The 26277-nt window shown below is 45.5% G+C and overlaps 1 protein-coding gene across 1 annotated transcript; it reads left to right on the top strand.

Annotated features, from left to right (window-relative positions):
* The first annotated feature begins 12916 nt into the window (after window positions 1–12916).
* eif3c (eukaryotic translation initiation factor 3, subunit C) lies at window positions 12917–19631 on the top strand. The gene is given in 8 exon segments (XM_046367961.1): window positions 12917–13126; window positions 14554–14762; window positions 17947–18068; window positions 18149–18155; window positions 18370–18396; window positions 18398–18430; window positions 19184–19271; window positions 19461–19631. Coding segments are annotated over 8 exon segments (867 nt in total).
* Window positions 19632–26277: the final 6646 nt, after the last annotated feature.

Below are 26277 nucleotides of genomic sequence, written 5' to 3'. Positions count from 1 at the left end.
AGGTGTCCACATATTCAAGGTCGGAGCCATCCAGTGTGGTGATGCTAGTCGTGCATGCGGGTGCAGGCAGCGATCGGTTGAAAAGCATGCATTTGGTTTTACTAGCGTTTAAGAGCAGTTGGAGGCCACGGAAGGAGTGTTGTATGGCATTGAAGCTCGATTGGAGGTTAGATAGCACAGTGTCCAATGACGGGCCGAAAGTGTATACAATGGTGTCGTCTGCGTAGAGGTGGATCAGGGAATCGCCCGCAGCAAGAGCAACATCATTGATATATACAGAGAAAAGAGTCGGCCCGAGAATTGAACCCTGTGGCACCCCCATAGAGACTGCCAGAGGACCGGACAACATGCCCTCCGATTTGACACACTGAACTCTGTCTGCAAAGTAATTGGTGAACCAGGCAATGCAGTCATCCGAAAAACCGAGGCTACTGAGTCTGCCGATAAGAATATGGTGATTGACAGAGTCGAAAGCCTTGGCAAGGTCGATGAAGACGGCTGCACAGTACTGTCTTTTATCGATGGCGGTTATGATGTCGTTTAGTACCTTGAGTGTGGCTGAGGTGCACCCGTGACCGGCTCGGAAACCGGATTGCATAGCGGAGAAGGTACGGTGGGATTCGAGATGGTCAGTCACCTGTTTGTTGACTTGGCTTTCGAAGACCTTAGATAGGCAGGGCAGGATGGATATAGGTCTGTAACTGTCATGTTTTGTCATTGATTATCATGCCTTGTCCCTGTTCTTCTCCTTCTATTCGTTTCCCTCTGCTGGTCTTATTAGGTTCTTTCCCTCTTTCTATCCCTCTCTCTCCCCCTCCCTCTCTCACTCTCCCGCTCTCTCTTCTCCCTATCGTTCCGTTCCTGCTCCCAGCTGTTCCTATTCCCCTAATCAATCATTTAGTCTTCCCACACCTGTTCCCGATCCTTTTCCCTGATTAGAGTCCCTATTTCTCTCCTTGTTATTCGTTTCTGCCCTGTCGGTTCCTTGTCTAGAATTCACCGTGCTGTGTTTGTGTATCGCCCTGTCGTGTCGTGTTGTCCTCAGATGCTGCGTGGTGAGCAGGTGTCTGAGTCTGTTTGGTTCAAGTGCCTTCCCGAGGCAACCTGCTGTTCACCTGCTGTTCAAGATCGAGTCTCCAGTTTGTCCTCGTCATTTCGAGTGAAAGTTGTGTTTTTTTGATTGTATTTACTTTACTGGATTAAAGACTCTGTTTTCGCCAAGTCGCTTTTGGGTGCTCTTTCACCTGCATGACAGAAGGAACCGACCAAGGAATGGACCCAGCGACTTCAGACGCTCGTTACACTGCCGTCGAGATCCAAGGAGCCATGCTCGGCAGACACGAGCAGGAATTGTCTGCTGCTCGCCATGCCGTGGAGAACCTGGCCGCTCAGGTTTCCGACCTCTCTGGACAGTTCCAGAGTCTTCGTCTCGTGCCACCTGTTACTTCCTGGCCTGCCGAGCCTCCAGAACCTAGGGTTAATAACCCACCTTGCTACTCCGGGCAGCCCACTGAGTGCCGCTCCTTTCTCACGCAGTGTGAGATTGTGTTCTCTCTCCAACCCAACACATACTCTAGAGAGAGAGCTCGGGTTGCTTACGTCATTTCACTCCTTACTGGCCGGGCTCGAGAATGGGGCACAGCTATCTGGGAGGCAAGGGCTGATTGCTCTAACAAGTACCAGAACTTTAAAGAGGAGATGATTCGGGTTTTTGACCGTTCAGTTTTTGGTAGGGAGGCTTCTAGGGCCCTGGCTTCCCTATGCCAAGGTGAACGGTCCATAACGGATTATTCTATTGAGTTTCGCACTCTTGCTGTCTCTAGTGAGTGGAACGAGCCGGCGCTGCTCGCTCGTTTTCTGGAGGGACTCCACGCAGTGGTTAAGGATGAGATTCTCTCCCGGGAGGTTCCTTCAGATGTGGACTCTTTGATTGCTCTCGCCATCCGCATAGAACGACGGGTAGATCTTCGTCACCGGGCTCGTGGAAGAGAGCTCGCATCAACGGTGTTTCCCTGCTCCGCATCGCAACCATCTCCCTCCTCTGGCTCAGAGACTGAGCCCATGCAGCTGGGAGGGATTCGCATCTCGACTAAGGAGAGGGAACGGAGGATCACCAACCGCCTGTGCCTCTATTGCGGAGTTGCTGGACATTTTGTTAATTCATGTCCAGTAAAAGCCAGAGCTCATCAGTAAGCAGAGGGCTACAGGTGAGCGCAACTACTCAAGTCTCTCCATCAAAATCCTGTACTACTTTCTTGTCGGTCCATCTACGCTGGACCGGTTCGGGTGCTACATGTAGTGCCTTGATAGACTCTGGGGCTGAGGGTTGTTTCATGGACGAAGCATGGGTTCGGAAACATGACATTCCTTTCAGAGAGTTAGAGAAGCCTACGCCCATGTTCGCCTTAGATGGTAGTCATCTTCCCAGTATCAGATTTGAGACACTACCTTTAACCCTCACAGTATCTGGTAACCACAGTGAGACTATTTCTTTTTTGATTTTTCGTTCACCGTTTACACCTGTTGTTTTGGGTCATCCCTGGCTAGTATGTCATAATCCTTCTATTAATTGGTCTAGTAATTCTATCCTATCCTGGAACGTTTCTTGTCATGTGAAGTGTTTAATGTCTGCCATCCCTCCCGTTTCTTCTGTCCCTACTTCTCAGGAGGAACCTGGCGATTTGACAGGAGTGCCGGAGGAATATCATGATCTGCGCACGGTCTTCAGTCGGTCCCGAGCCAACTCCCTTCCTCCTCACCGGTCGTATGATTGTAGTATTGATCTCCTTCCGGGGACCACTCCTCCTCGGGGTAGACTATACTCTCTGTCGGCTCCCGAACGTAAGGCTCTCGAGGATTATTTGTCTGTGTCTCTTGACGCCGGTACCATAGTGCCTTCTTCCTCTCCGGCCGGGGCGGGGTTCTTTTTGTTAAGAAGAAGGACGGTACTCTGCGCCCTGCGTGGATTATCGAGGGCTGAATGACATAACGGTTAAGAATCGTTATCCGCTTCCCCTTATGTCATCAGCCTTCGAGATTCTGCAGGGAGCCAGGTGCTTTACTAAGTTGGACCTTCGTAACGCTTACCATCTCGTGCGCATCAGAGAGGGGGACGAGTGGAAAACGGCGTTTAACACTCCGTTAGGGCATTTTGAGTACCGGGTTCTGCCGTTTGGTCTCGCCAATGCGCCAGCTGTTTTTCAGGCATTAGTTAATGATGTTCTGAGAGACATGCTGAACATCTTTGTTTTTGTCTATCTTGACGATATCCTGATTTTTTCTCCGTCACTCGAGATTCATGTTCAGCACGTTCGACGTGTTCTACAGCGCCTTTTAGAGAATTGTCTCTACGTAAAGGCTGAGAAGTGCTCTTTTCATGTCTCCTCCGTTACTTTTCTCGGTTCCGTTATTTCCGCTGAAGGCATTCAGATGGATTCCGCTAAGGTCCAAGCTGTCAGTGATTGGCCCGTTCCAAGGTCACGTGTCGAGTTGCAGCGCTTTTAGGTTTCGCTAATTTCTATCGGCGTTTCATTCGTAATTTCGGTCAAGTTGCTGCCCCTCTCACAGCTCTTACTTCTGTCAAGACGTGTTTTAAGTGGTCCGGTTCCGCCCAGGGAGCTTTTGATCTTCTAAAAGAACGTTTTACGTCCGCTCCTATCCTCGTTACTCCTGACGTCACTAGACAATTCATTGTCGAGGTTGACGCTTCAGAGGTAGGCGTGGGAGCCATTCTATCCCAGCGCTTCCAGTCTGACGATAAGGTTCATCCTTGCGCTTATTTTTCTCATCGCCTGTCGCCATCTGAGCGCAACTATGATGTGGGTAACCGTGAACTGCTCGCCATCCGCTTAGCCCTAGGCGAATGGCGACAGTGGTTGGAGGGGGCGACCGTTCCTTTTGTCGTTTGGACAGACCATAAGAACCTTGAGTACATCCGTTCTGCCAAACGACTTAATGCCCGTCAAGCTCGTTGGGCGTTGTTTTTCGCTCGTTTCGAGTTTGTGATTTCTTACCGTCCGGGTAGCAAGAACACCAAGCCTGATGCCTTATCCCGTCTGTTTAGTTCTTCTGTGGCTTCTACTGATCCCGAGGGATTCTTCCTTATGGGCGTGTTGTCGGGTTAACAGTCTGGGGAATTGAAAGACAGGTTAAGCAAGCACTCACGCACACTGCGTCGCCGCGCGCTTGTCCTAGTAACCTCCTTTTCGTTCCTGTTTCCACTCGTCTGGCTGTTCTTCAGTGGGCTCACTCTGCCAAGTTAGCTGGTCATCCCGGTGTTCGAGGCACTCTTGCGGCTATTCGCCAGCGCTTTTGGTGGCCGACTCAGGAGCGTGACACGCGCCGTTTCGTGGCTGCTTGTTCGGACTGCGCGCAGACTAAGTCGGGTAACTCTCCTCCTGCCGGTCGTCTCAGACCGCTCCCCATTCCTTCTCGACCATGGTCTCACATCGCCCTAGACTTCATTACCGGTCTGCCTTTGTCTGCGGGGAAGACTGTGATTCTTACGGTTGTCGATAGGTTCTCTAAGGCGGCACATTTCATTCCCTCGCTAAACTTCCTTCCGCTAAGGAGACGGCACAAATCATTATCGAGAATGTATTCAGAATTCATGGCCTCCCGTTAGACGCCGTTTCAGACAGAGGCCCGCAATTCACGTCACAGTTTTGGAGGGAGTTCTGTCGTTTGATTGGTGCGTCCGTCAGTCTCTCTTCCGGGTTTCATCCCCAGTCTAACGGTCAAGCAGAGAGGGCCAATCAGACGATTGGTCGCATACTACGCAGCCTTTCTTTCAGAAACCCTGCGTCTTGGGCAGAACAGCTCCCCTGGGCAGAATACGCTCACAATTCGCTTCCTTCGTCTGCTACCGGGTTATCTCCGTTTCAGAGTAGTCTGGGTTACCAGCCTCCTCTGTTCTCATCCCAGCTTGCCGAGTCCAGCGTTCCCTCCGCTCAAGCGTTTGTCCAACGTTGTGAGCGCACCTGGAGGAGGGTGAGGTCTGCACTTTGCCGTTACAGGGCACAGACTGTGAGAGCCGCCAATAAACGCAGGATTAAGAGTCCAAGGTATTGTTGCGGCCAGAGAGTGTGGCTTTCCACTCGCAACCTTCCTCTTACGACAGCTTCTCGTAAGTTGACTCCGCGGTTCATTGGTCCGTTCCGTGTCTCCCAGGTCGTCAATCCTGTCGCTGTGCGACTGCTTCTTCCGCGACATCTTCGTCGCGTCCATCCTGTCTTCCATGTCTCCTGTGTCAAGCCCTTTCTTCGCACTCCCGTTCGTCTTCCCTCCCCCTCCCGTCCTTGTCGAGAGCGCACCTATTTACAAGGTACATAAGATCATGGACATGCGTTCTCGGGGACGGGGTCACCAATACTTAGTGGATTGGGAGGGTTACGGTCCTGAGGAGAGGAGTTGGGTTCCGTCTCGGGACGTGCTGGACCGTTCACTCATTGATGATTTCCTCCGTTGCCGCCAGGATTCCTCCTCGAGTGCGCCAGGAGGCGCTCGGTGAGTGGGGGGGTACTGTCATGTTTTGTCATTGATTATCATGCCTTGTCCCTGTTCTTCTCCTTCTATTCGTTTCCCTCTGCTGGTCTTATTAGGTTCTTTCCCTCTTTCTATCCCTCTCTCTCCCCCTCCCTCTCTCACTCTCCCGCTCTCTCTTCTCCCTATCGTTCCGTTCCTGCTCCCAGCTGTTCCTATTCCCCTAATCAATCATTTAGTCTTCCCACACCTGTTCCCGATCCTTTTCCCCGATTAGAGTCCCTATTTCTCTCCTTGTTATTCGTTTCTGCCCTGTCGGTTCCTTGTCTAGAATTCACCGTGCTGTGTTTGTGTATCGCCCTGTCGTGTCGTGTTGTCCTCAGATGCTGCGTGGTGAGCAGGTGTCTGAGTCTGTTTGGTTCAAGTGCCTTCCCGAGGCAACCTGCTGTTCACCTGCTGTTCAAGATCGAGTCTCCAGTTTGTCCTCGTCATTTCGAGTGAAAGTTGTGTTTTTTTGATTGTATTTACTTTACTGGATTAAAGACTCTGTTTTCGCCAAGTCGCTTTTGGGTCCTCTTTCACCTGCATGACAGTAACAGTTTGGGTCCAGGGTGTCACCCCCTTTGAAGAGGGGGATGACTGCGGCAGCTTTCCAGTCCTTGGGGATCTCAGACGATATGAAAGAGAGGTTGAACAGGCTGGTAATAGGGGTTGCGACAATGGCGGCGGATAGTTTCAGAAATAGAGGGTCCAGATGTTTTTGCTTTGTCATTATAAGGAATTGTGTATAGATTGAGGAAAAAAATGACAATCCATTTTAGAATAAGGCTGTAACGTAACAGAATGTAGAAAAAGTCTAGGAGTCAAGGGAATAATGAATACTTTCTGAATTATTTTCAGACCCCTTGACTTTTTCCACATGTTATGTTACAGCCTTATTCTAAAATTGATTAAATAAAAAAAATTCCTCCAAAATCTACATGCAATACCCCATAATGACAAAGTGAAAACAGAAATACCTGATGTACATAAGTATTCAGACCCTTTGCTATGAGACTCGCAATTGAACTCCAGTGCATCCTGGTTCCATTGATCATCCTTGAGTGTTTCTACAACTTTATTGGAGTCCAACTGTGGTAAATTCAATTGATTGGACATGATTTGGAAAGGCACACACCTGTCTATATAAGGTCCCACAGTTGACAGTGCATGTCAGAGCAAATACCAAGCCATGAGGACGAAGGAATTGCCCATAGAGCTCAGACTTTTTATTGTTTATTTTATTTCTTTATTTAACTTTATTTAACTAGGTAGGCCAGTTGAGAACAAGTTCTCATTCACAACTGTGACCTGGCCAAAATAAAGCAAAGCAGTGCGACACAAACAACAAAGTTACACATGGAAACAACAAACGTACAGTCAATAACACAATAGAAAAAGTCTATATACAGTGTGTGCAAAGGTGGTAAGATTAGGGAGGTAAGGCAAAAAAATAGGCTGTAATGGCAAGGTAATTACAATTTAGCAATTAAACACGAGTGATAGATGTGCAGAAGACTAATGTGCAAGTAGAGATACTGGGGTGCAAAGAGCAAAAATAAATAAATAACAAAATGGGGATGAGGTAGTTGGATGAGCTATTTACAGATGGGCTATGTACAGGTGCAATGATCTATGCGCTGCTCTGACAGCTGATGCTTAAAGTTAGTGAGGGAGATATGAGTCTACAGCTTCAGTGATTTTTTGTATTTTTATTTTTATTTATTTTTTATTTTTGCAATTCGTTCCAGTCATTGGCAGCAGAGAAGTCGAAGGAAAGGTGGCCAAATGAGGAATAGGCTTTGGGGGTGACCAGTGATGTATACCTACTGGAGCACGTGCTACGGGTGGGTGCTGCTATGGTGACCAGTGAGCTGAGACTCTATCTTATAAGTAGTTGGTGAACCAGGCGAGGCAGTCATTTGAGAAACCAAGGCTGTTGAGTCTGCCGATAAGAATGCAGTGATTGACAGAGTCGAAAGCCTTGGCCAGGTCAATGAATACGGCTGCACAGTATTGTCTTTTATCGATGGTGGTTATGATATCGTTTAGGACCTTGAGTGTGGCTGAGATGCACCCATGACCAGCTTGGAAACAAGATTATATAGCGGAGAAGGTACGGTGGGATTCGAAATGGTCGGTGATCTGTTTGTTAACTTGGCTTTCAAAGACCTTAGACTTGGGCGAGTTGCTGTGGTGGGTGCAGGACTGTTGACCGGGGTAGGGGTAGCCAGATGGAAAGCATGGCCAGCCGTAGAAAAATGCTCGTTGAAATTCTCAATTATCGTGGATTTATCGGTGGTGTCAGTGGTTCCTAGGCTCGGTACAGTGGGCAGCTTGGAGGAGGTGCTCTTATTCTCCGTGGCCCTTACAGTTTCCCAGAACCTTTTGGAGTATGTGCTACTGGATACAAATTTCTGTTTGAAAAAACTAGCCTTTGCTTTCCTAACTGCCTGTGTATATTGGTTCCTAACTTCCCAGAAAAGTTGCATATCGCAGGGGCTATTTGATGCGAATGCAGAACGCCACAGGATGTTTTTGTGCTGGTCAAGGGCAGTCAGTTCTGGAGTGAACCAAGGGCTATATCTGTTCCTGGTTCTACATTTTTTCAATGGGGCTTGCTTATTTAAGATGGGTGAGGAAAGCACTTTTAAAGAATAATCCAGCATCCTCTACTGCCGGGATGACTACAATATCCTTCCAGGATACCCAGGCCAGGTCGACTAGAAAGGCCTGCTCGCTGAAGTGTTTTAGGAAGCGTTTGACAGTGATGTGGGGTGGTCGTTTGACCGCAGACCCATTACGGACACAGGCAATGAATGAGTGATCGCTGAGATCCTGGTTGAAGACAGCAGAGGTGTATATCCTTCCTGTTTTGGCCCTGTCCGGGGGTGTCATCGGATGGGGCCACAGTGTCTCCTGACCCCTCCTGTCTCAGCCTCCAGTATTTATGCTGCAGTAGTTTGTGTCGGGGAGCTAGGGTCAGTTTGTTATATCTGGAGTACTTCTCCTGTCCTATCCAGTGTCCTGTGTGAATTTATGTATGCTCTCTAATTCTCTCTTTCTCACTTTTTCTTTCTCTCTCTCGGAGGACCTGAGCCCTAGGAACATGCATCAGGACTACCTGACATGATGACTCCTTGCTGTCCCCAGTCCACCTGGCAGTGCTGCTGCTCCAGTTTTGACTGTTCTGCCTGTGATTATTATTATTTGACCATGCTGGTCATTTATGAACATTTGAACATCTTGGCCATGTTCTGTTATAATCTCTACCCGGCACAGCCAGAAGAGGACTGGCCACCCCACATAGCCTGGTTCCTCTCTAGGTTTCTTCCTAGGTTTTGGCCTTTCTAGGGAGTTTTTCCTAGCCACCGTGCTTTTACACCTGCATTGTTTGCTGTTTGGGGTTTTAGGCTGGGTTTCTGTACAGCACTTTGAGATATCAGCTGATGTACGAAGGGCTATATAAATACATTTGATTTGATTTGAAGAGGTGGCTAATAACAGACCTCCATCCTATGCTAGCTTGCTACCGATGGCCTGGCTAGCTGTCTAAATCGCCGTGACCCCCAACCAACCTCTCCACTCACTGGACCCTTTTGATCACTCGACTAAGCATGCCTCTCCTTAATGTCAATATGTCTTGTCCATTGCTGTTCTGGTTAGTGTTTATTGGCTTATTTCACTGTAGAGCCTCTAGTCCTGCTCACTATACCTTATCCAACCTATTAGCTCCACCACCCACACATGCAATGACATCTCCTGGTTTCAATTATGTTTCTAGAGACAATATCTCTCTCTTCATCACTCAATACCTAGGTTTACCTCCACTGTATTCACATCCTACCATACCTTTATCTGTACATTATACCTTGATGCTATTTTATTGCCCCCAGAAACCTCCTTTTACTCTCTGTTCCAGACGTTCTAGACGACCAATTATTATTGCTTTTAGCCGCACCCTTATTCTACTCCTCCTATGTTCCTCTGGCGATGTAGAGGTGAATCCAGGCCCCGCAGTGCCCTGCAGTGCCCTGCAGCTCCACTCCTATTCCCCAGGCGCTCTCTTTTGACGACTTCTGTAACTGTAATAGCCTTGGTTTCATGCATGTTAACATTAGAAGCCTCCTCCCTAAGTTTGTTCTATTCACTGCTTTAGCACCCTCTGCCAACCCGGATGTTCTAGCTGTGTCTGAATCCTGGCTTAGGAAGACCACCAAAAATTCTGAAATTTTAATTCCAAACTACAACATTTTCAGACAAGATAGAACTGCCAAAGGGGGTGGTGTTGCAATCTACTGCAAAGATAGCCTGCAGAGAGAGTTCTGTCCTACTATCCAGGTCTGTACTCAAACAATTTGAACTTCTACTTTTAAAAATCCACCTCTCTAAAAACAAGTCTCTCACCGTTGCCACCTGCTATAGACCACCCTCTGCCCCCAGCTGTGCTCTGGACACCATATGTGAACTGATTACCCCCCATCTATCTTCAGAGCTCGTGCTGCTAGGCGACCTAAACTGGAACATGCTTAACACCCCAGCCATCCTACAATCTAAACTTGATGCCCTCAATCTCACACAAATTATCAATAAACCAACCAGGTACCTCCCCAAAGCCTTAAACACTAGGCACCCTCATAGACCAACTTCCCCTCTAAATACACCTCTGCTGTCTTCAACCAAGATCTCAGCGATCACTGCCTCATTGCCGGCATCCGTAATGGGTCAGCGGTCAAACGACCTCCACTCATCACTGTAAAACGCTCCCTGAAACACTTCAGCGAGCAGGCCTTTCTAATCGACCTGGCCGGGGTATCCTGGAAGGATATTGATCTCATCCCGTCAGTAGAGGATGCCTGGATATTTTTTTTAAATGCCTTCCTAACCATCTTAAATAAACATGCCCCATTCAAGAAATTTAGAACCAGGAACAGATATAGCCCTTGGTTCTCCCCAGACCTGACTGCCCTTAACCAACACAAAAACATCCTATGGCGTTCTGCATTAGCATCGAACAGCCCCTGTGATATGCAGCTGTTCAGGGAAGCTATAAACCATTATACACAGGCAGTTAGAAAAGCCAAGGCTAGCTTTTTCAAGCAGAAATTTGTTTCCTGCAACACTAACTCAAAGTTCTGGGACACTGTAAAGTCCATGGAGAATAAGAACACCTCCTCCCAGCTGCCCACTGCACTGAAGATAGGAAACACTGTCACCACTGATAAATCCACCATAATTGAGAATTTCAATTAGCTTTTTTTCTACGGCTGGCCATGCTTTCCACCTGGCTACTCCTACGCCGGTCAACAGCACTGCACCCCCAACAGCAACTCGCCCAAGCCTTCCCCATTTCTCCTTCTCCCAAATCCGTTCAGCTGATGTTCTGAAAGAGCTGCAAAATCTGAACCCCTACAAATCAGCCGGGCTAGACAATCTCTGTTCCCTTTCTTTCTAAAATTATCTGCCGAAATTGTTGCCACCCCTATTACTAGCCTGTTCAACCTCTCTTTCGTGTCGTCTGAGATTCCCAAAGATTGGAAAGCAGCTGCGGTCATCCCCCTCTTCAAAGGGGGGGACACTCTTGACCCAAACTGCTACAGACCTATATCTATCCTACCATGCCTTTCTAAGGTCTTCGAAAGCCAAGTCAACAAACAGATTACCGACCATTTCGAATCTCACCATACATTCTCTGCTATGCAATCTGAATAAATTCTTATATATATTTTCAAATAAGCTTGGATCATCATTATTTGGACCGTATAGGTTAATAAGCCATATCTGTTTATTGTTCAATAACATATTTAAAATAATCCATCTACCTTGATGATCTGTTTGGACAATTTGCACATTTGGATCAAAATTACGGTTAATTAAAACCATCACCCCCTTTGAATTTCTTTGCCCATGGGAGAAATATATTTCGTCCCACCCAGTCCTTTTTCCACAAAACCTAATATAAAATTGTTGAATGAGTTTCCTGTAAATAATAGATATTATATTTCTTCTCTCTTAGCCAGGTAAATACTGATGGTCTTTTCTCGGCCATTACAATTGTAACTGGCTATACTTATTTCACCACTTACCATAATGAGACACAACATTCAATTCTAATTATCATAATATGTTTGTAAACTTACAATTAAAAAGTAACATGATGATTGAGTGTCTATATAGCTGCACCATGTTATTTGCATTGCTACTAAGTAAACCTCCAATTGGTCCCCACTATTCCACCCTCTAAAAGCCCTCCTCATCCCGAGTTGGGTTGTCATCCCAATGCCCGGCAGACCACCTCCGACCCCCCGTATCCCTTAGCCCTGAAGAGACTGGGATCCATCCTTCGAAAAGAGCACACAGTGACATTTACAGAACAGAACAGCATTTCCATCGCCCTCACCTCGATTTGTATTATATATAGTCATCAAAAAATAGATATTTTAAGAATCCTGTTTCTTATTTTCCATAATTAGCTATTCATATTTGTAGTAATGAAGGCAATTTATGAAAAAGATTTTACCTCTCACCAGTCTCGCCATTACCAAAATTACATTATTACAAGCAATTATTATATTAGCAAACATTTGTTGTGAATCATCTTCTATTGTCCCTAACTTCTTTTACTCCATCACAACAGTTGTGGGATACACACATACACACTAAACCCTTTACCCCCACACAACCATAGGCTCACATGCTCAACAGTTGCACCATCCCAGAGCCCAACTCAAGAAAGGTCTTGATTTACAAATGCATATACAGTTGCAGCTGTATGAGAAGGCCTGCAAGACGGTGCAAACAAATGGGCAGAAATTGAGAGATTTTATTAACCATTGTCAATGTCCTAGATGATGGAGGTCAAATGTACACCTTTTCCCTGAAACACCCACAACACAGTCCCCCGTTTTGACCATATTCCCAAGCATCTCCATGTCCGAATTTTGATTTGGTGCCACCAGGGCCACAATAATATTCCAATCTTAATGTGTTCACCTTCTTCCGAATTCCAGTTCGGTTACAACAAACCCAAAACTAACATAGCAGCCTTTGTTGTAAAAAAGGTCCCTAAAATCTCTTTCTGGGAGTTCAGAAATCCATTTTTATGTCTACACAAGCTGTCTACTCGAAGTGCCCAGTGGGAAGGAGGGACTGGCTCATGCTAGTGAAATTTTCAGGCCAGACACTTTGAGTGCAGGGATTAAGATAAGCCTGTTTGACCAAATCCTCAAAGTTAAAGCTGCTCCAAAAACCGAAAGCTTTGAGTGAAGTGACCGACTAGAATTTGCAGCTGCCACTGATGCGACCAAGTAAACATTCAACTTGCACAGCCAAGTCAAAGAGATGCCAAATGTTATTTAAATGGTCCCACTCTAGAACCAGCCATGTGTGTGTGACCATGTCCCCCCCCCCCCAGATCCTGTACAACAGAACCATGCTGCAGCTGGGGATCTGTGCCTTCCGCCAGGGCATGATCAAGGACGCCCACAATGCCCTGCTGGACATCCAATCGAGTGGCCGCGCCAAGGAGCTGCTGGGCCAGGGCCTGCTCATGAGGAACATGCAGGAGGGGAACGCCGAGCAGGAGAAAATCGAGAAGAGGCGACAGGTAAGCTACGGCTCAGCTAAACTAAACTCCACGAAGAGACCACTGGTTACGGCTAGGCTAAATCCAGCAAAAAAGACCAGAGGTTACCTGAGGATGGACTGATTGAAGCCAGCAGAACAGTAGAGGATTGAGAAGAGACTACCTGTACGCTAGGCGAATCAAAAACAACAGAGGAGACAATAGGTAGACAAGGCTAAACCCAGCAGAACTAATGACTGGTAGGCTAGGCTAAACCAAGCAGAAGACGCAACATGTATGCTAAGGTTAGGCTAGGCAAGGCTAAACCAGCCGAACAGGAAAGGATCAAGACGACAGTTAGGCCAAGCTCAGGTAGACTAAATATGTAGACTAGGCTAAACGTAGGCTAGGTGAAACCCATGTATGTGCACGTCGGGATCAGCGACCTCTTCCGAGTTCTGAGCTGTGAAGCCTTTGTCAATTTGAAATTGGCTCAAATTAAGCGCTGTCGTTGCAAAATGGTTAATTGGTTCATTCTCAAATATAAAAATGGCATACAAAGAACAGCATACAAAAAACAAATGGATAGCGTACGATCGTAGATTCATTTCAGACTACACAAGGTTACAAACAATTACAATGGCAAAGTCACAATCACAAGAATGGCTTCAGATCAAAGTCTACGTTGAGACCGAAGGGAGCAAGGGTCTTTAAGTTAAAGATCCAGGCAGCCTATTTTTAACAATAAATTATCAAGGTCACCCCCTCTCCTAAGGAGGGTGACATGTTCAATGCCAATATTACGCAGAGACGAAATTGAGTGGTTTTCTTCCAAAAAGTGGGCCGCAACTGGGTAAGTCAAGTTTTTGCACCTAATGGTATGTATGCCATTTTTATATGTAGGAATTAACCAATGATATTAGGCCACACTTGGCCATGATTACAGACACCTGTGTGTCTTTTGACACTATATAAACGAGTCATCCCGCAGTGTTTGTGATTATACCCTGATGAAGACAGCTTGGCTGTCGAAACGTTGGATATTACATTTTTGCATCTGAGCTCCTAGAGTGTACGGCTCTCCTTTATTTTCAAACTTGGATTAGTTAACACAACGTGCCATTGGAACACAGGAGTGATGGTTGCTGAAAATGTGCCTCTGTACGCCTATGTAGATATTCCATAAAAAAATCTGCCGTTTCCAGCTACAATAGTCATTTACAACATTAACAATGTCTACACTGTATTTCTGATAAATTTGATGTTATTTTAAAGGACAAAAACATTTAATTTTCTTTCAAAAACAAGGACATTTCTAAGTGACCCCAAACTTTTGAACGGTAGTGTGTGTGTATATATATATACAGTGTACTAGAGCCTCCTTTATGAATATTGTACAGTATTACACTGATATACCACACTGACTGTGATTAGTTTACAACATGACATTGTTATCCATCTTGTTCCAGGTGTCCTTCCACATGCACATCAACCTGGAGCTGCTGGAGTGCGTGTACCTGGTGTCTGCCATGCTGCTGGAGATCCCCTACATGGCGGCCCACAAGTTTGACGCCCGCCGCAGGATGATCAGCAAGCAGTTCCACCACCAGCTGAGGGTGGGCGAGAGGTAGCCCCTTCTGGGTACGTACAGTAGGCTGTGAAGACAAAGCAGGATTGTGTTCATTAGGCACCAATTGGAAGAAAAATGCTGAAACTGGGAGGAACTACCAAGACCTGTCCAATAATACATGTTCTTTTTTTCATTTTTGTTTTGTTCATTGAGTGCCCTAATGTACACAGCCTAGTTTTAGACCAAAATGTGAGCGGGTACAAGTAACTCATACCTAGATAAGAGACGGACAGTATTTAAAGTGGCAGTGCAGTCAAACATGATTTCTTGTGGTTTATATCTATTTCCACACTGAGTTTGGAATAATAGTGTGAAATTTATGATAATGCATTTTAGTGTTAAATAAAAAGGTAAACATTTTTATTTTTTTAAATAATCAATTCAGTTAAGAACAAATTCTTATTTTACAATAACGGCCTACCCTGGCAAAACCCTTCCCTAAACCAGTCGACGCTGGGCCAATTGTGCGCCGCCCTATGGGACTCCCAATCACGGCCGGTTGTAATACAGCCCGGGATCGAACCAAGGTCTCTAGTGACGCCTCTAGCACTGAGATGCAGTGCCTTAGACCGCTACGCCACTCGGTAGCCACAAAAGAGCTGCATGAAAAGACAGCCTGAAATTTCAATTTGTTAGGCTGGGTGGGGTTATGGACTGCCTGGTGACCACAATAAGAGTTTGTCCTTCTCTTTGCCAATAATACCAATATTGCCCCTCTCTGACCACTCTGACTCCCAGAATTATTGCTTGAGAAATAGCATTTTTCTAAGAAGCTGTTTTTCTTTTTGACCATTTTAATTGAAAACAATCACAGGAAGGTACTTCATTGTTCGCTACACTCGCATTAACATCTGCTAACCATGTGTATGTGACAAATAAAATTTGATTTGAGATCATTTAGATGGTGTCCACAAGAGGGCAACAGTATATGTGCAAAGTTTGAGACTGATAACTTCAAGAGCTGTCACGGTTTTCATGTGGTGAAGGAGAGTCGGACCAAACTGCAGCACGTATATTGTGATCCATGTTTATTTACACAACGTAACACGAATCCAAAACACAAACTCTACAAAACAATAAACATAGTGAAAACCGAAACAGCCTTAACTGGTGCAAACTAACACAGACTAAGGACATCAAGACACTCATCACAATCACCCACAATACAACCAAAGAATATGGCTGCCTAAATATGGCTCCCAATCAGAGACAATGATAAACACCTGCCTCTGATTGAGAACCACTTCAGACAGCCATAGACTCTCCTAGAACACCCCACTAAGCTACAATCCCACTAAGCTACTCACCACATACAAAAACCCATGTCACACCCTGGCCTGACCAAATACATAAAGAAAAACACAAAATACTTCGACCAGGGCGTGACAAGAGCTACATGACATTTAGTATGAAGTCACCCAGGTGTCCCTCACGAGTTGCCCAAACGTACCCAAGTGGCCTCCAAGTGGCCGAATTGGTAAATGGATACATTTGCAAGAAAATAACTATAGAGAACATACAAAAATGCTATGCTAATAAAAAAATACAAGTTTACACCCAGGAATGTCATACATGATGGATCACTAGCTTCCCTACATAACAAGAATGCTGATCCAATGTCTCCAAACACAGAACCATCCTCTCATCTGTGGACAGGTTTTTGGTCAGGCTGAAAGTGGGTCTTGCAGGCCTCAACCATGCTGGGGTAGAGAGGCTCTGCAAAATCAAACCGATCAAAGCTTGCTGTGCCTCTCTTCTTGTCATTGTCGTCGTCAGCTTGTGGGTCACTGATATGAGACGCCCGCGAGTTAGAAACCTTTTAGTAGATATGACAGTGGTGGGGATTATTATATTATTATATATTATATTAATATATTATTATTATTATATTATGAAAGGCAGTTGGTAGAGTGTTGAGCTTCTCCAGTAGTCCTTCAGGTTTTTCAACTTCACAAGCCCCAACCATGTAAATGACCAGTGAGATGTAACAGTACAGGTCTTGGATGGAAATTGGCTTCCATGCCTCTTTCTTGCCTGCTTGCTTTTTAGCCCCATACTTGTTGGTGTTAGACACCAGCGAATCAAGAACTGACAAGGAGAAACACATCTGTAAACGATGAAGGAGGCTGTACTTTCTAGTTATGTCCAGCCGAGGTTCTGTCTGCCTTTTCGGTCAAAATGTTGGTGGAAGTGGCTCCAAATCATCATCTAGCACAGTGTGCCAACGGTCCCCTGCCTCTTCGGTTACAGCTGTTGCACTTCCCCTCCTCTACTTCTTGGCTGGCCTCTTAGATGACCAGGCGGGGGTCGGTGTGGAGCAGGAGACAGCAGGGGTCAAGCTGGATGAACCAGCTTCAACGTCTGAATGAGTGGGGGATGGACACCTTGACTTTGGGGGTTCCCATTGTTCATCCGAGTCCCTGGCACGATGGAAGAAAACAAATCTGTAAGAATACTTTTACGGATGAGCCCTGTATCAATACGTAAAATAAACACATCTATAAACATATTTATTATAGAGTGGGGGGGGACACAATCACTGGTGAAGTGTGTTTACCAATGGTAAATACGGCTGGTGAGGGGAGGACGGATTGTGTTAGGATATAGAAATTGATTTTATCAAACAAAGCTACACTACATTTTATCTCTGGGACCCTCAGGGTGACAAATCAGAGCAAGATTACAGTATGTAAGTACATTATTTACCTTTAGATATGAATGTATCAAACCTGTCGCGGTGATAAGTGTTTTGTTGTTGTGCACTCTCCTCAAGCAATAGCATGGTATGTTTTCGCTGTAATAGCCGCTGTAAATTGGACAATGCAGTTAGATTAACAAGAATTTAAGCTTTCTGCCCGTATAAGACATCTATATGTACCTGAAAATTGGTGGTTGTTTACAACGTCGTTCTAGTCACATTATGCATATTGAGCAACAACTGTCCCGTTAACAGGACACCAATCCAGCAGAGGTTGAGTAAGACATATGGGCAAAAATTGATTTTTTTCCCCCCCTGATTGGTCTTTATGATATCCAGTAATCCCGAGATGTCAACACACAATGTACACACAATGTACATTAAACAAAAATGTACTTTGAGGAAAGTGGGTGGCTAAGAATGTCATTAAGCCTCACGATAAGATTGTACAACTGATACATTAACAATACAGATACTGCAATGGGCATACCATATAACACTAAACAAATCCATCCCTCTCCGTGGCCCTTCCAGGACCCCCATCAAGTCCATGAAGATTGCCGACTGGCGCACCTGCCACTCATTCATCATCAACGAGAAGATGAACAGCAAGGTTTGGGATCTATTCCCTGAGACGCAGTGCGTACGAGATGCTTGTCAGGTTAGTGTGTCAAAAATTGATGATATTAAAGGTCTGCTTTCACCCCTATTATGCCACTGTCCCTCGTTTTATCAGTAGTCGTGTTTCAGTAGGTAGTTTCAACGAATCGCAGCCTGGAATGGTCGAATAGAATTAATTCAATAGAAGGACTAATAAAACAACCCTTTAGAAAAATACAGTTGCACACTAGTACACAAGTAGTTTGTAATTTCATGACTGAACTAATGTTTTGGCAACACAATGCCTCCTTCAGAGGTAGCACTCCTGTAACATTTCTTGATGGTTTGTGGTTGCAGGAAGATCCAGGAGGAGTCTCTGAGGACTGTTCACCTACAGCAGCGTTTACAACTCCATCAGGTAATAACTTTTAAAACTAACTAAACCGTTTCCCAGTTACAAACTAAGCCTAGTCCTGGACTAAAAATAACTTTCAATGGAGATTCTCTATTCAATGTTCTATTCTTAACTACTGTAGCCTGGTCCCCAACTGTTTGTTATTGCCAACTCCTATGGCATGACAACAGCCATAGGGATTACTATAGGCTTATTCCCATGTAGTCAACCTCAACCTTCCAAAATCCCATCTTGTTCACTCAGCTATTGGATGTCTGGTGAACTTCATGTTTGGATTTCTGCCTGAGTCGGTGACATTCAGCACTCACATTTGATTGGCTCTGAGTAAAAATGGCGTTTCCCCTCCGGAGAGGCATTTCCTTGTCTCTAATTTATTTGGCCATATCTCTGTTTTAGTTGCCTATGCGGCATTAGTTCTGTATCTTATGCATGCCAACTTGTTGCAAGTCAACATTTGTTTTTGAAATACAACATATTTACAAAATGAAAAATCTTTGATTGGTTTGATAAGTGTCGACCCGTCACTGGTTTCCATCTAGACTACCGAACTCAACCCAAGCAAGAATACTTCCTGAGGAGTTACTTCCCCAGGCTTTCTAATTACTGTGAGAAGCCTGGGATTCTGCTACCATTTGGTTATACAGCACAAAATGATCTGGGACCAGGCTACATCTACTGTGCCTCGTATAATTAGCTCGCCTGGTTAAATGGATGAATGGATAAATACAATCTTTCTCCTTCCCCTTTGTGTCTCAGTATGGAGACACTGAAGGAGATGTTTGAGCTGGAGCTGCCCATGGTGCATAGCATCATCAGCAAGATGATCATCAACGAAGAGCTCATGGTAAAATCCATGGCATCAATGTGTCATGTGTAGACCGTTCAGCACCATAGACTTAATAAAGCTAGATGATGACGTTGTTTTATGAACCTGGAGCTGTAACAAGTTTGTGTGTGTGTCTCTGAATGGCTTTCGCCTGTGTGTTGGTCTGTCCATATGTCATCTGTGTCTCGTCTGTCTTTCCTCCCCCAGGCATCCTTGGACCAGCCCACCCAGACGGTGGTGATGCACCTCACAGAGCTCACCTCCCTGCAGAACATGGCCCTGCAGCTGGCAGAGAAGCTGGGTGGCCTGGTGGAGAATAACGAGCGCGTCTTAGACCTCAAGCAGGGCGTCTACGGCGGCTACTTCAACAGAGGTTAATGGAGCAGCCGCATAGAATACATGTGCAGAGCCTTTCGTCTAGTGGTAACACCTGACTCCTAGCACATACATGCCAACCGCAGAGACTGGGGTTCGATCCCTGTGTCCACCATTCATATGGTCACCCCTTCTAGGGCTGGCATGGTATTTGTATAACCGTGTAACTGACAATTATGGATGAAGACTGTAAATAAAATAACCATCATAACCGTTCATTTTTATTGTATTTTTAAGTAAATATGCCCAATAGCTGTAGTGTACATTCATGATTATAGTTTGACGGATTATCTCATTCTCCTCCCTCTATGCTCTCTCTCCTTAAAAATATGCTCCTTTTGATAATATGATCTGTATCTACCTTATGTGCCCTGGCTATACGTTTTATCCGGTTTGTAAAGATGATAAATGACACCATTTCTGTTGAAATGAACTACCAAATGTGATTCTTGGTGAGTGTGGACCTTTATAAGGGAATGTGAATCTGAGACGGTGATGAAATCGTTTTTGACTAGATGGGATACAGCTTTTGTCAGATTTGACTTTGTAGCATGTTAGCACTTCCGCAGCAGTTTAGGATAGAAGGTTAGGATAATTCGTTTAAGGTTATGAAAAGGGTTAAGGTTAGATCAAATGGCCCCCCAAAAATATTTTGACGTTAATTTGACTATCTCTTCTAGCCATGACCGATGAAAACCGAAGTTGAAATCCATGCTAGACTAGCAAACGTGAAGTATGTGTGCAACAGCTGCACACTGCAACTGCATGATCGCTGCTTCAAATATTTGTAATAATAACCCAAGAAAGACCACAGCCTGTCGTTTCCAATGGGAACGCACATCAATCATAGTGGGCAGAACAAGCAAGGTGGTGGGCAGAGCCAAGCACGCGCAAGCAAGATCCTATTGGTGTGGTCTAGCATGTATTTGCATATTTCCGTTAGTGCTGGTGTGCAATAACTAAATTTGCCCTTGCACTCCTTTTGAACAACGCAATTTTTTAGAAACATCTGGTTCATTGTTCTATCAATTCAATTCAATTCAAGGGCTTTATTGGCATGGGAAACATGTGTTAACATTGCCAAAGCAAGTGAGGTAGACAACATACAAAGTGAATATATAAGGTGAAAAACAACAAAAATGAACAGTAAACATTACACATACAGAAGTTTCAAAACAGTAAAGACATTACAAATGTCATAATATATATATACAATGTACAAATAGTTAAAGGACACAAGATAAAATAAATAAGCATAAATATGGGTTGTATTTACAATGGTGTTTGTTCTTCACTGGTTGCCCTTTTCTCGTGGCAACAGGTCACAAATCTTGCTGCTGTGATGGCACACTGTGGAATTTCACCCAGTAGATATGGGAGTTTTTCAAAATTGGATTTGTTTTCGAATTCTTTGTGGATCTGTGTGATCTGGGGAAAATATGTATCTCTAATATGGTCATACATTGGGCAGGAGGTTAGGAAGTGCAGCTCAGTTTCCACCTCATTTTGTGGGCAGTGAGCACATAGCCTGTCTTCTCTTGAGAGCCATGTCTGCCTACGGCGGCCTTTCTCAATAGCAAGGCTATGCTCACTGAGTCTGTACATAGTCAAAGCTTTCCTTAATTTTGGGTCAGTCACAGTGGTCAGGTATTCTGCCGCTGTGTACTCTCTGTGTAGGGCCAAATAGCATTCTAGTTTGCTCTGTTTTTTTGTTAATTCTTTCCAATGTGTTAAGTAATTATCTTTTTGTTTTCTCATGATTTGGTTGGGTCTAATTGTGCTGTTGTCCTGGGGCTCTGTAGGGTGTGTTTGTGTTTGTGAACAGAGCCCCAGGACCAGCTTGCTTAGGGGACTCTTCTCCAGGTTCATCTCTCTGTAGGTGATGGCTTTGTTATGGAAGGTTTGTGAATCGCTTCCTTTTAGGTGGTTGTAGAATTTAATGGCTCTTTTCTGGATTTTGATAATTAGTGGGTATCGGCCTAATTCTGTTCTGCATGCATTATTTGGTGTTTTACGTTGTACACGGAGGATATTTTTGCAGAATTCTGCGTGCAGAGTCTCAATTTGGTGTTTGTCCCATTTTGTGAAGTTGGTGAGCGGACCCCAGACCTCACAACCATAAAGGGCAATGGGCTCTATGACTGATTCAAGTATTTTTAGCCAAATCCTAATTGGTATGTTGAAATTTATGTTTCTTTTGATGGCATAGAATGCCCTTCTTGCCTTGTCTCTCAGATCGTTCACAGCTTTGTGGAAGTTACCTGTGGCGCTGATGTTTAGGCCAAGGTATGTATAGTTTTTTGTGTGCTCTAGGGCAACATGGATTTTATAATGTCATATGTTTTACCCCCAACACCACTTTCCATCAGTTTGTATAGCAGACCCTCATGACAGATTGAGTCGAAGGCTTTTTTGAAATCAACAAAGCATGAGAAGACTTTGCCTTTGTTTTGGTTCGTTTGGTTGTCAATTAGTGTGTGCAGGGTGAATACATGGTCTGTTGTACGGTAATTTGGTAAAAAGCCAATTTGACATTTGCTCAGTACATTGTTTTCATTGAGGAAATGTACGAGTCTGCTGTTAATAATAATTCAGAGGATTTTCCCAAGGTTACTGTTGACACATATTCCACGGTAGTTATTGGGGTCAAATTTGTCTCCACTTTTGTGGATTGGGGTGATCAGTCCTTGGTTCCAAATATTGGGGAAGATGCCAGAGCTAAGTATGATGTTAAAGAGTTTTAGTATAGCCAATTGGAATTTGTTGTCTGTATATTTGATCATTTCATTGAGGATACCATCGACACCACAGGCCTTTTTGGGTTGGAGGGTTTTTATTTTGTCCTGTAACTCATTCAATGTAATTGGAGAATCCAGTGGGTTCTGGTAGTCTTTAATAGTTGATTCTAAGATCTGTATTTGATCATGTATATGTTTTTGCTCTTTATTCTTTGTTATAGAACCAAAAAGATTGGAGAAGTGGTTTACCCATACATCTCCATTTTGGATAGATAATTCTTCGTGTTGTTGTTTGTTTGGTGTTTTCCAATTTTCCCAGAAGTGTTTAGTCTATGGATTCTTCAATTACATTGAGCTGATTTCTGACATGCTGTTCCTTCTTTTTCCGTAGTGTATTACTGTATTGTTTTAGTGATTCACCATAGTGAAGGCGTAGACTCAGGTTTTCCGGGTCTCTATGTTTTTGGTTGGACAGGTTTCTCAATTTCTTTCTTAGATTTTTGCATTCTTCATCAAACCATTTGTCATTATTGTTAATTTTCTTCAGTTTTCTATTTGAGATTTTTAGATTTGATAGGGAAGCTGAGAGGTCAAATATACTGTTAAGATTTTCTACTGCCAAGTTTATATTTATATATTTATATTTAAGTCATTTAGCAGACGCTCTTATCCAGAGCGACTTACAAATTGGTGCATTCACCTTATGACATCCAGTGGAACAGCCACTTTACAATAGTGCATCTACATATTTTAAGGGGGGTGAGAAGGATTACTTTATCCTATCCTAGGTATTCCTTAAAGAGGTGGGGTTTCAGGTGTCTCCGGAAGGTGGTGATTGACTCCGCTGTCCTGGCGTCGTGAGGGAGTTTGTTCCACCATTGGGGAGCCAGAGCAGCGAACAGTTTTGACTGGGCTGAGAGGGAACTGTACTTCCTCAGTGGTAGGGAGGCGAGCAGGCCAGAGGTGGATGAACGCAGTGCCCTTATTTGGGTGTAGGGCCTGATCAGAGCCTGGAGGTACTGAGGTGCCGTTCCCCTCACAGCTCCGTAGGCAAGCACCATGGTCTTGTAGCGGATGCGAGCTTCAACTGGAAGCCAGTGGAGAGAGCGGAGGAGCGGGGTGACGTGAGAGAACTTGGGAAGGTTGAACACTAGATGGGCTGCGGCGTTCTGGATGAGTTGTAGGAGTTTAATGGCACAGGCAGGGAGCCCAGCCAACAGCGAGTTGCAGTAATCCAGACGGGAGATGACAAGTGCCTGGATTAGGACCTGCGCCGCTTCCTGTGTGAGGCAGGGTCGTACTCTGCGGATGTTGTAGAGCATGAACCTACAGGAACGGGCCACCGCCTTGATGTTAGTTGAGAACGACAGGGTGTTGTCCAGGATCACGCCAAGGTTCTTAGCGCTCTGGGAGGAGGACACAATGGAGTTGTCAACCGTGATGGCGAGATCATGGAACGGGCAGTCCTTCCCCGGGAGGAAGAGCAGCTCCGTCTTGCCGAAGTTCAGCTTGAGGTGGTGATCCGTCATCCACACTGATATGTCTGCCAGACATGCAGAGATGCGATTCGCCACCTGGTCATCAGAAGGGGGAAAGGAGAAGATTAATTGTGTGTCGTCTGCATAGCAATGATAGGAGAGACCATGTGAGGTTATGACAGAGCCAAGTGACTTGGTGTATAGCGAGAATAGGAGAGGGCCTAGAACAGAGCCCTGGGGGACACCAGTGGTGAGAGCGCATGGTGAGGAGACAGATTCTCGCCACGCCACCTGGTAGGAGCGACCTGTCAGGTAGGACGCAATCCAAGCGTGGGCCACGCCGGAGATGCCCAACTCGGAGAGGGTGGAGAGGAGGATCTGATGGTTCACAGTATCGAAGGCAGCCGATAGGTCTAGAAGGATGAGAGCAGAGGAGAGAGAGTTAGCTTTAGCGGTGCGGAGCGCCTCCGTGATACAGAGAAGAGCAGTCTCAGTTGAATGACTAGTCTTGAAACCTGACTGATTTGGATCAAGAAGGTCATTCTGAGAGAGATAGCGGGAGAGCTGACCAAGGACGGCACGTTCAAGAGTTTTGGAGAGAAAAGAAAGAAGGGATACTGGTCTGTAGTTGTTGACATCGGAGGGATCGAGTGTAGGTTTTTTCAGAAGGGGTGCAACTCTCGCTCTCTTGAAGACGGAAGGGACGTAGCCAGCGGTCAGGGATAAGTTGATGAGCGAGGTGAGGTAAGGGAGAAGGTCTCCGGAAATGGTCTGGAGAAGAGAGGAGGGGATAGGGTCAAGCGGGCAGGTTGTTGGGCGGGCGGCCGTCACAAGACGCGAGATTTCATCTGGAGAGAGAGGGGAGAAAGAGGTCAGAGCACAGGGTAGGGCACTGTGAGCAGAACCAGCGGTGTCGTTTGACTTAGCAAACGAGGATCGGATGTCGTCGACCTTCTTTTCAAAATGGTTGATGAAGTCATCTGCAGAGAGGGAGGAGGGGGGGGAGGGGGAGGAGGATTCAGGAGGGAGGAGAAGGTGGCAAAGAGCTTCCTAGGGTTAGAGGCAGATGCTTGGAATTTAGAGTGGTAGAAAGTGGCTTTAGCAGCAGAGACAGAGGAGGAAAATGTAGAGAGGAGGGAGTGAAAGGATGCCAGGTCCGCAGGGAGGCGAGTTTTCCTCCATTTCCGCTCGGCTGCCCGGAGCCCTGTTCTGTGAGCTCGCAATGAGTCGTCAAGCCACGGTTTACACCTTCACTATTACAGTGGAACGTTTTACCCAGGAAATTGTCTAAAAGGGATTGAATTTGTTGTTGCCTAATTGTTTTTTGGTAGGTTTCCAAACTGCATTCCTTCCATCTATAGCATTTCTTAATGTTAACTCAGTTCCTTTGGCTTTGATGCCTCATGATTGAGTATTGCTCTGTTTAAGTAGACTGTGATTTTGCTGTGGTCTGATAGGGGTGTTAGTGGACTGACTGTGAACGCTCTGAGAGATTCTGGGTTGAGGTCAGTGATAAAGTAGTCTACAGTACTACTGCCAAGAGATGAGCTATAGGTGTACCTACCATAGGAGTCCCCGCGAAGCCTACCGCTGACTATGTACATACCCAGCGTGCGACAAAGCTGCAGGAGTTGTGACCCGTTTTTGTTGGTTATGTTGTCATAGTTGTGCCTAGGGGGGCATATGTGGGAGGGGATGCTGTCACCTCCAGGCAGATGTTTGTCCCCCTGTGTACTGAGGGTGTCAGGTTCTTGTCCGGTTCTGGCATTTAGGTCGCCACAGACTAGTACATATCCCTGGGCCTGGAAATGATTTATTTCGCCCTCCAGGATGGAGAAGCTGTCTTCATTAAAATATGGGGATTCTAGTGGGGGGATATAGGTAGCACACAGGAGGACATTTTTCTCTGTTAGGATCATTTCCTTTTGAATTTCTAGCCAAATGTAGAATGTTCCTGTTTTGATTAATTTAATGGAGTGAGTTAGGTCTGCTCTATACCAAATTAGCATACCCCCTGAGTCCCTTCCCTGTTTCACACCTGGTAGTTTGGTGGATGGGACTACCAGCTCTCTGTAACCTAGAGGGCAACCAGTGGGTCCATCTCCTCTATACCAGGTTTCTTGCAGGATGACAATGTCTGTATTACCGATTTCTTTGGTGAAGTCCGGGTTTCTGCTCTTTAGGCCAAAGGCAGATGACCTCAGGCCATGGATATTCCAGGATAATATAGTGAAGGCTTTTTGTTCCATAGAGTGTCCAATGTTGTTGGTCGTGGTTTGGCCTCAGGCCAGTAAGTGTGAGCAGAGCCTGCTGAGCATCTGGTACATGCCATTGGCTTGGGCGAGTGTGAGAGTGGGGGTTGGGACTGTTTGCCCGCTCACTACCTAGGCGTATGTGTGGCTTCCATGTTGAGGCCCTCTTTGCGGGGGTGGG

The sequence above is a fragment of the Oncorhynchus gorbuscha genome, linkage group LG11 (assembly GCF_021184085.1).
Source record: "Oncorhynchus gorbuscha isolate QuinsamMale2020 ecotype Even-year linkage group LG11, OgorEven_v1.0, whole genome shotgun sequence".
Taxonomy (NCBI): Eukaryota; Metazoa; Chordata; class Actinopteri; order Salmoniformes; family Salmonidae; genus Oncorhynchus; species Oncorhynchus gorbuscha.
Note: the sequence above shows the minus strand (reverse complement) of the source record. Positions and strands in the feature narration are given on the sequence as shown.